The sequence below is a fragment of the Mesoplodon mirus genome (genome assembly GCF_964341445.2).
Source record: "Mesoplodon mirus genome assembly, chromosome: 13".
Lineage (NCBI taxonomy): Eukaryota > Metazoa > Chordata > Mammalia > Artiodactyla > Ziphiidae > Mesoplodon > Mesoplodon mirus.
Window position 1 is genome coordinate 22,852,063 of NC_138989.1, and position 15,197 is coordinate 22,867,259.

The 15,197-nt window shown below is 44.5% G+C and overlaps 1 protein-coding gene across 3 annotated transcripts in view; it reads left to right on the forward strand.

The window, feature by feature from the left end:
• Positions 1–13,876, forward strand: part of EWSR1 (EWS RNA binding protein 1) — a 29,821-nt gene extending 15,945 nt beyond the window's left edge. Inside the window, exons 7-17 of one of the 3 annotated variants that reach the window (XM_082640650.1) lie at positions 97–308; positions 1,231–1,411; positions 4,195–4,232; positions 4,766–4,798; positions 5,123–5,241; positions 10,189–10,318; positions 11,156–11,278; positions 11,662–11,824; positions 12,244–12,341; positions 13,042–13,294; positions 13,479–13,876. In XM_082640650.1, the coding sequence (XP_082496776.1) occupies positions 97–308; positions 1,231–1,411; positions 4,195–4,232; positions 4,766–4,798; positions 5,123–5,241; positions 10,189–10,318; positions 11,156–11,278; positions 11,662–11,824; positions 12,244–12,341; positions 13,042–13,294; positions 13,479–13,518 (1,390 nt within the window). In that variant the 3' untranslated portion in view covers positions 13,519–13,876. Of the gene's footprint in view, positions 1–96; positions 309–1,230; positions 1,412–4,194; positions 4,233–4,765; positions 4,799–5,122; positions 5,242–10,188; positions 10,319–11,155; positions 11,279–11,661; positions 11,825–12,243; positions 12,342–13,041; positions 13,295–13,478 lie in introns of those variants that run through there. The other 2 variants (XM_082640651.1, XM_082640652.1) reach the window with 2 other exon arrangements.
• The last annotated feature ends 1,321 nt before the right edge of the window (positions 13,877–15,197 follow it).

The following is a 15,197-nucleotide window of genomic DNA, read 5'->3' on the forward strand; positions in this document are numbered from 1 at the left end:
CTATGTTATGTACTATTTATGTCTCATGTTTAGGGGACTAGAAGAAATAACAAGTCTCCTTCCTAACAAGCTTTTTTTTTTTTTTTTTACTTTCAGCTATTCTTCTACACAGCCGACTAGTTATGATCAGAGCAGTTACTCCCAGCAAAACACCTATGGTCAACCGAGCAGCTATGGACAACAGAGTAGCTATGGTCAACAAAGCAGCTATGGGCAGCAGCCGCCCACTAGTTACCCCCCCCAAACTGGATCCTACAGCCAGGCTCCAAGTCAATATAGCCAACAGAGCAGCAGCTACGGGCAGCAGAGTGAGTTGCTAAGAGAGAAAACCAAATAAGAATGGTTAATGTTTGGAGTTTCTGAAATGGGGAAATGCTCTTTACTATTGTGTACTTTTGAACTCCAGGATGCATCTTGAAGGTATCATATCCTGGCTAATATCCTGGCTTTTCTCCAATTTAATTGTTATTAGTATGCCTTACAAGAAAAGAGAGTTTGTAACTGACCAGAGAAAATGTTGTAGACTGCCAGCCCTGCTCTCTTTGGGGAGGTTATATGCAGTGAGTGAAGCCAGCATTTCTTATGGCCTGCCCACCCCAGCTTATTAAGAGAGAGTGAGTGGGTAGCTATTGAAGACTACTGCAATTTTGATAGTTAACAGAATGCTATGTTTTGTTTTTTTTTACATTCATAAAACAAACCAAAAAAAGTTTCACAGAATGCTTACAGTTTTATGTGGAAAAGCAACCAAAAACAAAAAACTGTTTTCACAGTTTAATCTCTTACCTGGATTGTTGTTGTCTTTTAACTAAATTCCATCCTGAGTATGTCTCATGACAATGAGATGAGTAGTGCTACATGATGGAGACTACCCCTTAGCAACCCCCAAGAAACCTGGCTCCATTTTTGTTTCTTGAGTGTGGTTTAAAGAAGCAACTTTTTAAAGACATCTTAGGATACAGAACCCTGTAAACTGTTGACCAGAGTCCTTTTTTTGTTTGGGAGTGGTTTATTCTAGATGAACTATATGAGGTTACTTCAGCCTTAATGAACCAGCTGTTCTTGTTGAACTTCAAAAAGCCCACTGATCAGGGGTGCTTAATCAGGTGTAAAGAAGATGGTACCTTGGTTTGTGCCTTGCAATTGAGAATTCTATGATTCCAGGAGAAAGTACAACAGGCAGTGGTGTAAATGCTGGTCCACGGCTTACAGATGTGACTCTTTCCTCAGGTTCATTCCGACAGGACCACCCCAGTAGCATGGGTGTTTATGGGCAGGAGTCTGGAGGATTTTCCGGACCAGGAGAGAACCGGAGCATGAGTGGCCCTGATAACCGGGGCAGGGGAAGAGGGGGATTTGATCGTGGAGGCATGAGCAGAGGTGGGCGGGGAGGAGGACGCGGTGGAATGGGGTAAGAGCAAACCTTTTCTCCTTTTACCTAATTTTGTTTCATCCATAGGATTTTCAATGGAAAGAAGGGACTGAAAGACATAAGAAATTTATTTCTGCATTTCCATGGATAATCTGATGAGCCCAAGCCATCTTCCAAAACATGGAAATGTCATCTCTGTGGCATATCTAGAGGCAGTTTGCTTTTTTCAGTGCCAATCTACTTGGTTGGGATGGGGAGAACAAAGAATGGTTTTGAAACTAGAGCTTTCAGTTCCCTTCATGGTTTCCAGAGGTCAAAAGCCTCTGTGGGTAATAGACTTGGGATGGAACACACACAACTCTTATAACAACCCTAGGTATTTAACTAATTGCTTCTGAATGGTTGTCTTGAAATAACCTGGTATATATACTGCAAAAAAGGAATGCAGCTGTCTTCCACAATGTTTGTCCCCAACTTCTGTTTGTACTCGGAACTGTTGAACATAGTGATGAAGATCTTGGTCCCATAACACTTGAACTATGGCCTGAGGTGCATCTGGTACACAAGAAGTCCAATAGCTTTTTGAAGAGTAACGTATATAATTATGGGATCACTCTTCCCACTGGAGATTTTGAGAAGTCTAAATCGGTTTGACCATTTTAATTGATGGCACAATCTGGTTTAGAAAACTTTGTTTAGATCAGTAACATAACCCTGTTACCTGTGCCTACCCTTCCCCTCCCTTCTCCCATACCCTCTCCCCTTTCTGGTGTCTATACTTTGATGAAGGTGAGGTATAATGTTGGTTAACATAATCCAGAAGGCTTAGTTCTGTGTGTGTTCTGTCCCTATATAAATAGTAAAAAAAAAAAAAAAAAAGTTATGCAGAATGTTAATGTAAGTATAAATTGGATTTGGTGCCACTGTAGGTTCAAGGAAAAACTGAATAGAATTTCTTTAGAAATGTACTTCAAGATTAAATACATTAAAAAGTTGGTCTTTATTTTTTACATTAGCAGTCTGTTTACTATTGAACAATACTGGTTTAAAATACTGTTTTGCATATTCTGCATAACTTAAAAAGTCTTTGGTGAAATCTTTATTGGAAGAAAGTCATTTTACAAGATGCAAAAACTTATGAATAATTTGGTATAAAGTAAAATTAATATTCTGATTTGAAGAATGTCATTCCATTATAAAGGTTTCACCTTCTTTATGGATGTTTTAAATAGATGTAGACACTTGAAATCACTATCATCACGTTTCCAATCACCTAGAATCCTTAGTATTTTTTGATTGCAAAACCAATTTCAAGTTTATTCATTTTAATTCTCCAGAAGTAATAATTCTACTAATTTTGCTAGACTTTGCTAGTAGAGGGGTTCCCTCTTTCTGGGTGAGAAGTCTCTCCTGAAGCCATAGAAAACATCATGGCTTTCCTCATAGGTTTTTCAACAGACTGTGAAGCAGTCGGTTGGATCCTTTGGGGACAGGACAAGGGCTTTCCCCTCTCCCCTCTTTTTTATTGTGGTGTGGTGATGGTTTTCAGTGTCTTCTGCAGGTAAGGCACTCAATGTTGTTAACATGCCCTTTTTCATTGCCTCAGTATTTTGATATTTTCATTGGCTGTTAAACGTGGAAACTTTTTAACATGCTTTGTCGCATTTATATGCTACAGGTTACAAAGTGAGAGCCTTGTATACACTTCAATACTTAAAAAGTACCCGTACTCAGTACTCAGCCGGCAGCATAATGAAAAGTGGGACTAGACACGGTGTCCATATGGAGAGGAAAAATATACATAGAATATTTTTAACAAAATGTATTCATTGTATAAATGGAATCCTTCTGTAACTTTGGTAACTGCATACTTGTTGTTTGGTAATGAACCAGAGGAGGTATAATACTCTAGAATTGTGTAACATTAAAGTGTAAACTTTTGTGTTTAAAGAGAGAGAACATTTTATGGTGTGTACTTTTAAAAAGGAAACAAAGCTGCATGCAACAGCTTGAAATTGTATATTCAGGTATTAAAGGTGCAATACTGGTTAGAAAAAGCTCAGGGCCTCCCACTGAGGAGCTGCCTTTATTTAATTTTTTAAAAAACAAAAAGGCCCAATTCATATTTCTTCCCCCTTTAAAATATGTAAGGCGGTGATTTTATACTGCCATTATCATTGTTTTCAACTGATATGTCTATAAAGTTGCACCCCCAGTCCGTGGAGCCTTGGTATTTGTTGTAAATTCTCCTTTCACAGCGATTGTTAAACCCATTAGTGCCCTGAAATGTATGGCTTTATGCTGAAGATCGGCTGGATGCGTCCTCTGGTGTGTGTTCTAGGCCTTTACTTTGGTGTCTCCTGCTTTATTATACTGTGACTTGTTAGGAAGCCCAGGGCCTCACTTGGCTCTCCCCTGGGAGAGGTTGAGGGTGCACCTTTATGAACATGAAAAGATTCATCACAGCAGTTACCCCAGCTTGCTACTTCTCTCCACACCAAGCTCTCCCTGTTTTTCAGCTGACGGGGTGGGTGTTTGGGATGTATTTTTCCCCCAATTTGCCAAGTATTGCACTATTAATACCAGCCCCCCGAAATGAAAGGAACCAACCACAGTGGTGTGTACAATCAGAGGAGCAAGGTTGTATATAAAGGAAATTTGAGCGAGCTGCCCTGAAGAAAGGCATAGTGACAAGATGAGAGAGATGCATTGTTTGGAGATGTGTTTAGCCAGTGCCCTTCTTCCCCACGAGCCCCCCCAAGGCTCAGAGCGGTACTGGCTTTTAAAGGGAAAGGCCTTCATTTCTTCGTTTATCCCCCCAGCAGCGCTGGAGAGCGAGGTGGCTTCAATAAGCCTGGTGGTAAGTTTTTGAGTATTACCATGGATAGTGTTTAAAAAAAAATACAGTCAGTTTTTAGAAAACTATAATTTTATATTAGTTTCATAAGCGGTTTAAAAATGATCTATACAAAAGAGACTAATGGGTACTGCCGGCATTGTCTTAGGGGTAATAAGGTTAACCTATGGTTACAAAACAAAGGGTAACTTGAAGTATTGAGCAACTGCTTCTGTAATATGGGGGAGAATACAGTTTTAAAATTTGGTTTATTTGGAGGAAAAAATTTGACTTAAATTTAACACTAATTTGGCACATAAGCATTGAGAGTGTATTTGGTTAATGGTTTAAAAGCAAACCAGCAAAGAAAAAGCAAACCCTAGCAAACCTTTCACAATGTTAAAGGGGCACTGCTCCATTTTAGCAGTGCGGGTCATTTTGAATTTAATGAAGCCCCATCACATGGTGGTGTAGTAGATAGCTATGTGTGTTTGTAAGGTTTGTAGCTTGCAAGACGTGCACTAACAGTATTTTATATGATCTTTCCTGGTTGGCAGGACCCATGGACGAAGGACCAGATCTTGATTTAGGTAATTCCAAATTCCTGCTTTTTATATTGCGCTTTATAAATGAATAGCACAGAAGCAAGTGTGTGTTGGGGTTCAACAGCCTGGTAAATCAATGGGATACTCTTGCTGTCAAGAGCAGTTTGGGGCTTCCTTTTATCATGAGTGACTACTCATAACCACCTTAAACAAAAATAAAGTAAACCAAGAGTTCCATGTCATTCTTACTAGTAAGGTTGGTAGTTCTCTTAGCTTTGTGATGAATACCAGTGGGCAGGAGTGACCATTGGTTAATAAGCCCTTATGGATACATGACAGTAACTCCCTTTGTCTACTTTTCTCTGGAAGGCCCACCTGTAGATCCAGATGAAGACTGTGACAACAGTGCAATTTATGTGCAAGGACTAAGTGACAGTGTGACTCTCGATGATCTGGCAGACTTCTTTAAGCAGTGTGGAGTTGTCAAGGTAAGTAAAAGCGTGACCATGTGATCTGGCAGATCTTTCAACCACAGAGCATTTTAAAGAGAATTGAGAGTTTCTGAAGTTGCTTGACTTTTCCTTCTGGACTGTCCATATTGTGGTTTGCTCCTTAAAATACAAAAAACAAAATTTTTTTATAGAAAAGAAATGCTAAACATGATTTAAGCATACTTGGTAACTCAGGGTCATTTTTATAATTATCATGTTAATTGTAAGAATACTTAACACGAACATTACTTACTGTGAAATACAGAATATGACATAGTTTTAAAAATAACACTTACGGGGCTTCCCTGGTGGTGCAGTGGTTGGGAGTCCGCCTGCCGATGCGGGGGGCGCGGGTTTGTGCCCCGGTCCGGGAGGATCCCGCGTGCCGCGGAGTGGCTGGGCCTGCGCGTCCGGAGCCTGTGCTCTGCAGCCGGAGAGGCCGCAGCGGTGAGAGGCCCGCATACCGCAAAAAACAAAACAAAACAAAACAAAACACTTACGTATCCATATCCCAGCATAGGAAGTACGGCTTTATATGAGTACCTTTGAAGTACCTGGTATACGTCTTCCCAGTTTTACCCCTTCTCTCAACTCCCATCCTGAAATTTATCATTCCCTTTCTTTACTTTATAGATGTGTCCTCAGTAATATTTTGTTTTACATAATTTTGAAGAGTATTTATTAAACACTACTGTAAGGCAGTATACTGGGAACAAACAGATAAGAACCCTTGGAGTTTACATATAGTGGGGAACATATTGTAAAAAGGAATATAGTTGTGCTATATTCAGTGATCATGATTGTTAGGGAGGAAAATAAATACAGCAAGATAGAACAGGGATAAAATGAGGAACAGAGCCACTAGGAGCAGGGAAATAATTTCAGAATAGTGGAGGGAATAGTGAGGCAGGAGCTTGCCTGGTAAGCTCAAAGAAGCTAGTGTGGCTAGAATGGTTTGGTCTGAGCTGCTGTAATGGTGGTGGGGTTATTAATTAGATGAGGAAAACTAAGAGAAACTGGGATTTTGAGAAGGGTGGGGTCCCTAGGTCAAAATTTCAAAAGTCTGGGCATCTTGTATTTCATTCATAAATACATCACAAGTTATTCATAAATTCTCTTCACAGGCTGTTGGTAACTTCTTAGTTTGTAAGCCGTGCTCCAGTGAATGTCCTTGTGCCTGTCTCCTGGTGTGTTAGTTTCTCTATTGTGTATGTAGTTGATTCTTGTTATTCATGGTAGTTAAGTTCTGTAGAATCACTATAAACACTGAATTAGTGAATGCTGAGCCACTGTCCCTGGGGGAAGTATGTACAAATACACACATCTCACATATATTGTAATCATAAATTCTAAAAAAAGTCATCCTGATAGATCCTACTCACTTCATTTTACAAAGAAAAAAAGATTCAGAAATGTGACTTGCCCAAGTTGGTATTCATATTCATCCATCTAGTCCCAGAGCCAGAACTTCTTACAGAACACTGCCCCATCCTCCCAGTCTCTGTCCTCTGGTCTTCTAGAGAGAGCTAGAACGAGAGGGGAGAACATCATCTTGTTCCTTCTCAGCTGGGAACATGTGCATCTGGCAACATGTGTTTCACGCTCTGTGCATGTCTGCAAGTAACCACAAAAAGTGCCACAAGTTTTGATTTTGGTAGGCAAAATACTGATGAGTAGGCAGATTTGCAAATTGGAATCCACAGATAATGAGAACCCACTATGCCCAGGTGTAGAACTGCTGGTTCTTCAAGATGTGTACAGTGTTTAACCTCAAAATAACTGTCTGGCTGACCAGCTTAGACTCCCACTGGCACTCTGACTGCACACCTGCCACAGCCTCACCGGGATCACCTTTTTTTTAACTTTCACTAATCTGGTAGAAGAAAATGGAAATGTAATTTGATTTGCTTTTTCCTGATTATTAATAGTGTTATTATAATGGCACGCTGTCTTCTTTGAAATACCTGTTTGTGTTTTGTACGCATTTTTCATTGAGTTGTTTGTCCTTTGTTGATTTATTAGTGGTTCTTTATTGTCTGAATGCTTTTTTTTTTTTTACAACTTTATTGGAGTATAATTGCTTCACAATGGTGTGTTAATTTCTGCTTTATAGCAAAGTAAATCAGTTATACATATACATCTGTTGCCATATCCCTTCCCTCTTGCGTCTCCCTCCCTCCCACCCTCCCTATCCCACCCCTCCAGGCGGTCACAAAGCACCGAGCTGATCTCCCTGTGCTATGCCGCTGCTTCCCACTAGCTATCTACCTTACGTTTGGTAGTGTACATGTGTCCATGCCTCTCTCTCGCTTTGTCACAGCTTACCCTTCCCCCTCCCCATATCCTCAAGTCCATTCTCAAGTAGGTCTGTGAATGCTGATTCTTGTCTTTGTTGCAAATACAGGTCTCCCAGTTTGTGGCTCACTTTTTTCTTTTTTTGGCCGTGCCACACAGCTTGCAGGATCCTAGTTCCCCAACCAGGGATTGAACCTGTGCCCTCAGCAGTGAAAGGGCAGAGTCCTAACCACTGGACCACCAGGGAATTCCCTGTGGCCCACTTATTCTTTTTTTTTTTTTTTTTTTTGATGAGTAGAAGTTCTTAATTTTACTGTAGTTGAACTTGGAGGTCATTACCTTACTGGTGTGTGTCTTTTTTTTTTTTCTATTTGCAAGACCTTTTGAAACATCTTTGCAACATCTTTTGAAAGAGCCATCTTCTGGGCCTCCCTGGTGGCGCAGTGGTTGAGAGTCCGCCTGCCGATGCAGGGGATACGGGTTCGTGCCCCGGTCTGGGAGGATCCCATATGCCGCGGAGCGGCTGGGCCCGTGAGCCATGGCCGCTGGGCCTGCGCGTCCGGAGCCTGTGCTCTGCAACGGGGGAGGCCACAGCAGTGAGAGGCCCGCATACCGCAAAAAAAGAAGAAAAAAAAAAAAAAAAAAAGAAAGAGCCATCTTCTCCCTGGTGGTATAGGGTGCTTTCACATAGAGAGCACACCTCTGCCTGGAGCCGTTGCTTGGCTGCTGTGTGGACTGGGTTAACCTGCGTGATCCTATGCTAGCAGCACTGCTGAGTACTCTGTGCTCAATATTGGTACCCAGTAAGGCAAAGTCTTCTTCTTCAGAAATGTTTTGTTGTTTACTCCTTGTTCTTCTACATATATATACAGTTTAGAACCAGTTTATGAAGTTCCTTAAAAAACCCCAATTGGAGGAATTCCCTGGCGGTCCAGTGGTTAGGACTCCACGCATCCACTGCAGGGGGCACTTGTTTGATCCCTAGTCAGGGAACTGAGATCCCATATGCTGTGCAGAGCGGCAAAAACCCCCACAAAAACCTATTGGACGTTTACTGAACCTGTAAGAATTTTATTTATTTATTTTGGCTGCATCGGGTCTTCGTTGCTGCATGTGAGGGCTCAGTAGTTGTGGCACACGGGGTTAGTTGCTCCATGGCATGTGGGATCTTCCCGGAGCAGGGATCGAACCCGTGTCCCCTGCATTGGCAGGCGGATTCTTTTTTTTTTTTTTTTTTTTTTTTTTTTTTTTTTTTTTTTTTTTTTTTTGCGGTACACGGGCCTCTCACTGTTGTGGCCTCTCCCATTGCGGAGCACAGGCTCCGGACACGCAGGCTCAGCGGCCATGGCTCACGGGCCCAGCCGCTCTGCGGCATGTGGGATCTTCCCGGACCGGGGCATGAACCCGTGTCCCCTGCATCGGCAGGTGGACTCTTAACCACTGCGCCACCAGGGAAGCCCCTGGCAGGCGGATTCTTAACCACTGCGGGGAAGTCACTGAATCTAAGAATTTGAGGAGAATTGACATTTTTATAGTACTGAGTAGTTTCCCCCCCCACACTCCCCATTAACATTGTATTTCTCCATTTATTAGGTCTTTGGTAAAGTCAATCTCCTTAAAAGTTTTTCAGATCTTTATTTTATTTTTAGATTTATTTTTTAGTTAATGGTCTATTTTGAATGGCGTTTTCTGATCCAGCGATTTTGGTAAATCTTAAATCATATAAGGAGATTTCTCTCTACTTGTGATTTATATGTTGTTTATTTGGGTATGTGGGGTTTATTTGTAGTTAAGAAAGCAGTGTTTACTATCAAAGTTTTGTAAAATTACAGATTTTAAACTGACATACCCCATCATTCATAGCACTATTTCACCACATTTCCTTTCAGTGTTTATGTATGTGTCCTTTATAAAAACATAGGTATCAGCATATATATATAGCATAATTTATCTATAAATGCAGATAAGAGTTTGATCATATGCAAAAAACACATAAAGCCATATTCTTGTGCAGTGTGGCTCTTGAATTCAAGCCACTTGCATCTGGTGTTGAGCTGAAAAACTAGTCATCTGTTCTGTCTCTGGAGGAAAAACTGGTCTGGAGGAAAAACTGGCTGTGTTGAACTTGAGATAACCAAGACTCCTTTTAGCACACTCACAGCCCTGTATGTTGTACTTAATGATTTCAGGGTAATTTTTATGTGAGATGTGTCTTATATGATGGCATCAAAGCCTGACTGAGTCCTAGGTGGCTGCTCACTGGGTGCCTGTTAGGGTGACGTACAGGGTGTTGGGGCAGGTGCAGGGACACAGGAAAAGGTGGCTGGGGAAGGAATGGGACCTGTACTGTTCATTTACACAATTTGGAACTTTGGTTTTATGATAAAACGTATTTAGGTTTTACGATAAAACACATCTAAGAGGGAAAGTACAGATTTGTGGTGGCTATTTAGGAAATAAGTCACCCATAATTCCACCGCTCAGAGATAAACTATAACAACATCCTTCTGAATGTGTATCTGGAAAATTTACTGCTTTTGACAGTTTAAAGAACTTGGATGGAAAAAAAAAGAAGAATTTCACATGGATTTTTTCCCCTGAAAACTAGTATATTCTAGTCACAGCTTCATTATGCTATTTTATGCCTAGATAAACAAGAGGACTGGACAACCCATGATCCATATCTATTTGGACAAGGAAACAGGAAAGCCCAAAGGCGATGCTACTGTATCCTATGAAGACCCGCCAACTGCCAAAACTGCCGTCGAGTGGTTTGATGGTAGGAACCCGAGGTCAACAAGGGTGTGTGCTCCTGGCCTTCTGAGCTCTGCCGCCTCTGGGGCACACAGAGGGTCTGGTAGCAAGTGTTGCCTGTGTTAGCCTGTGGGTAAAGAAAGGGTCTTGCTCTGATGTATTTAATTCTGGCTGTTAGAATGTTGTTCTCTTAAAGTGGTTCTAGGGACCGGGGACAGATAGGTTCTCCCTCTGTGTGGCTATAGGACATGGCAGGAAGGAGGACCTCAAGAGCCAAAGGAGCAAGAAGGCCCTCTCTCTGCTCCTGGAGGAGCACTGGATGGCTGCTGGGAAGTGCTTGTCGCGCTCCCCTCAGCCACATGAGGGCCCGGGTGCTGACCGTGGGTTAAGAGATCCCTTACTTTCCGTCATTGTTGTTCAAAGCCTCATGCTAAAGTTGTAATTCTTATCTAAGCACAGATGTCAGAGGTGCAGAAGTCCCACAGACACCTCAGCCGTATACATTTGCGTTTACATATATATGTGGCTTTGACATTGATCCTGGAATTTCACTTCACACAAAACCAACTTTAAAGTGTCAGAAAGTTCTGCCTCTCCTCTATTGGCCACTTCCTGCTTTACTTGTCCTTGCTTCTCACCCTATTTTTTTGTTCTTCTGTTTGTTTCTTTTAAAGGCTTTTCTGGCCTTGCCTGTCAAAATCTTAGGGAACATCACGGGTGGGCACACTTGATGAAGCAGGAATGGTTGGTTTGATAATAGGGCGGGGTTGGTGAAAAAGGAGTCATCTAACCTTGCCTGGTCCCTCAAGGGGACTAAGAGTTGGAGGTTGGGAGTAATTGGCGTTCTGTTATCTTGTTTCAGGGAAAGATTTTCAAGGGAGCAAACTTAAAGTTTCTCTTGCTCGGAAGAAGCCTCCAATGAACAGCATGCGGGGAGGAATGCCCCCCCGTGAGGGCAGAGGGATGCCGCCGCCGCTCCGAGGAGGTATGTACTGGATGCTGTCTGTGCGCTCTTTCTGTGTTGCTTCGGAAGTTTTTTAGTGCGCTTGTCTTTGAGGAACTTGGTTTCTAGAGTGAAGGCAAGCCCATTAGCAATACTGAAAAGGTGTGTAGAATTGATACTAGCCTACTGGATGCTGACGGTAAAAGTTTGTGGGAGTAAAAGAAAGAGGATGGGTTCTCTTCATCTGCCCTTCTCAAGTTGTGGAGCTAACTGCAGTGATGATAGTGGCTAGCCCTTGGGCCTGTGGGAAAGTATGGGCCAGGTCATGGGGCAGCGACAGCTGTGATCTCTGATTCCCTTCATGAGACGTATGCCTGTAGCAAATCTGGTGCTGCAAAGAGGTGGTTTATGCTTTCTTATTGCAGGTCCAGGAGGCCCAGGAGGTCCTGGAGGACCCATGGGTCGCATGGGAGGCCGTGGAGGAGACAGAGGAGGCTTCCCACCAAGAGGGCCCCGCGGTTCCCGAGGGAACCCTTCTGGAGGAGGAAATGTCCAGCACCGAGCTGGAGACTGGCAGTGCCCCAATCCGTATGTACTTCTCTGGGCGCACTGATAGCTTACTAGTGCGGTCTCCCTACCTCTTGCCCCATTCCCATTCTGGAGAGGCCTGCTGGATTCTTTTCATCCAGAGGAGCGTAATGATGACCCTGATGGCTCTGCTGGGGGCGGTGGTGGCCTAGTCGGTCCTTTACTGGCTGTTTTGGAGCCTTTGGGAGAAGGTCACAGTCCACTGGACTCAGGCCCACATGGTTGTACAGAGACTTGCTGGATCAAACTCTGGTGCTGTGGTGTGTTGCTGCCTGAGGCTACGGCTCAAAAGCCGTTTTCTGTGGACTGATCCTCTTACTGGTGTTGGACCCTGCGACTCAGTGATGATGGTGGTTTCTGCTCAGGTGGTGCCTTCACTTGTTCAATAAGTGATACTGTTGTGATGTAACTTTATGCAGGGGGTGTGGAAACCAGAACTTTGCGTGGAGAACAGAGTGCAACCAGTGTAAGGCCCCAAAGCCTGAAGGCTTCCTCCCACCACCTTTCCCACCCCCGGGTAGGTACCCTCAGCTTCTTGGCACTAAACCTCTTGTGTTAACTTGGTGGGCTTGGTAAACAAAATTCAGCTGCCCAAACCAGGTTGGTGATTTCAGCAAGTGCAGCCCTGGACACTGGGGCTCTTTAAGTTACACGGTTGACCCTTGAACAATGCGGGGGTTGGGGCGCTGGGCCTGTGCAGTCAAAAAATCCACTTAGGGGCTTCCCTGGTGGCGCAGTGGTTGAGAGTCCACCTGCTGGTGCAGGGGACAGGAGTTCATGCCCCGGTCCGGGAAGATCCCACATGCCGCGGAGCGGCTGGGCCCGTGAGCCATGGCCGCTGAGCCTGTGCTTTGCAGCGGGAGAGGCCACAACAGTGAGAGGCCCGCGTACCGAAAAAAAAAAAATCCACCTAGAACTTTACAGTCGGCCCTCCCTCCATATCTGTGGTTCCACATCCTCAGATTCTACCAACCTCAGATCGTGTAGTACTGTAGTTTATATTTAGTGGAAAAAAATCGATGTGTATATAGGTGGACCCATGCACCTCAAACCTGTTGTTCAAGGGTCACCTGTAGTTCCATCATCAGTTCTAAACTGTGACCCAGGTGTTCGGGTGAGTAAAATATCCGTTCTGCTCTGGGGGAAGATAGCAGATCCTGAGGGGACCTCTGCATTCACCCATTCTCTGTCCTCTCCTGTACTTTCCCTTACCTTAGGCGGTGACCGTGGCAGAGGTGGCCCTGGTGGCATGCGGGGAGGAAGAGGTGGCCTCATGGATCGAGGTGGTCCTGGTGGAATGTTCAGAGGTGGCCGTGGTGGAGACAGAGGTGGCTTCCGTGGCACCCGGGGCATGGACCGCGGTGGCTTTGGTGGAGGAAGACGAGGTGGCCCTGGGGGACCCCCTGGACCTTTGATGGAACAGATGGGAGGAAGAAGAGGCGGGCGTGGAGGACCTGGAAAAATGGATAAGTATGTGGTGGTAGAACCAGCTGTGGAGCACAGGGCCCATTGGGCGGCAGGCCGTTCCCAGCTTTGGAGCAGGTCTCACCCGCTCTGTGGGAATGAGGCAAGAAGCTCAGCACAGGGCTGTGGAAGGGCTTCCTTTCCTCTCCCCATTTTAACACATTGCCCCTTTTTCCTTCTTGCCCTGCAGAGGCGAGCACCGTCAGGAACGCAGAGACCGGCCCTACTAGACGCAGAGACCCCGCAGAGCTGCATTGACTACCAGATTTATTTTTTAAACCAGAAAATGTTTTAAATTTATAATTCCATATTTATAATGTTGGCCACAACATTATGATTATTCCTGTCTGTACTTTAGTATTTTTCACCATTTGTGAAGAAACATTAAAACAAGTTAAATGGTAGTGTGCCGAGTTTTTTTTTTCCTTCTTTTAAAGATGGTTGTTTAACTAAGACTAAACAATGGGAATCCCTTGTGAGCATGCTCAGTATCATTGTGGAGAACCAAGAGGGCCTCTCTAACTGTAACAATGTTCATGGTTGTGATGTTTTTTTTTAAATAAAATTCCAAATGTTTATAAACCGTCATCCTTCTCGGCCTCTGTTCTGCAGCCACTGCACATCTACTTGGAGCATGCCCCCAACCCCCCAGATCACAGCTCATTCAAGCGTCATGTGTGAGGAAATCAGAACGGTCAAGATGTGACAGTGCGGTGTTGGTCACGGTGCTGCTGGCAAGGAAAGGGGGTTCGAGTGTCACTTTGACCCTGAGCCGTGTCTCAAGGGGACGTCATAGCCCAGGTCTGTCGGATTTGCAGTGGCGGGGGGTGCTGTGTTGGGGATCCGTGGCTGGGAGCCCTCTGAGGGAGCATTGGGTCACAGGGCCCTCTGTGAACGCCGCTCCCAACAGTGGCGGAGTTGGTGGGCCTCTGAGGCTCCACACGCTTCAGGATGCAGATCTGCCTTAGTGACAGCTAAGGAGGGGAACCGTTTTTATATTTGCTACCCAAGTGGTAGTGGTTATTGTGCTTCCTTGATGTTATGGGGTTAGAGTTTTAAAATTAGGTAAACAGCCTAAGACTAAAATGGAGGCCTTGGTTAAGACTGCCTTGGTTGCCTTGTGTGGGGTCAGAGCACATTTCTGTTGTCGGGGAGGAGATGTGAAGAGCCCCAGACCCATCACCTGTTGGCCTTGTGGTCAGTCTGGTCTCTTCTTGGAGCCGCATGAAGATAAGTATCCAAAGCAGGCCAGTAGGTTTCAGTCATTCAAAGATCCAAGGCTCTTAACACGTCCATCTGGGAAAAGCCATTTTCCAGGTAAGCAATTGTAACTTAGTCCATAAATGTGTCCCCAGGCAGATGCTCAAGAAACAAACTTCGGCCTTAACACACCCACCCAGTCAAAGATAGCTAGTGTCCTAAGGCTCAAGGAGAGATTGTCACCTTCAGCCAGGGGAAGGGGCAAGGGTTTGGAGTGAATTTTCCCTTCCATCCCCTGCCCAGTGGGAGCAGGGCCTGGGGAAGTGGGTACACTGCTTACAGCACCCTACTGGCCTCACGGTCTGACCATTCACCCCGGCTCTTCTGCTCTCTCCCCAGCCCACCTGGATGTACTTTACACACAGCTATGTGGGTTCCTGTTTCCTCTTTTTCTGCATTACCAGCCCATTTCCCAAATGAATACGCATTGCTCTTGCACCTTTAGAAAACCCTCCCTTACCCCTCGTTAATCCCCCTCCAGCCACCAAGCCATTTTACTGTTTCCTCGCATCCACCTCCTCTCCCTTTCTAGAAACCACTTCCAACCAGTCTTGCCTCTGCCCAGACAGTAGCGATCTCCATGTCACCAGATCACTGGTGGTGCCTTCCCAGCTTCTGCTGCCCTCCTTCTCTGCCTGACCTCTAAATA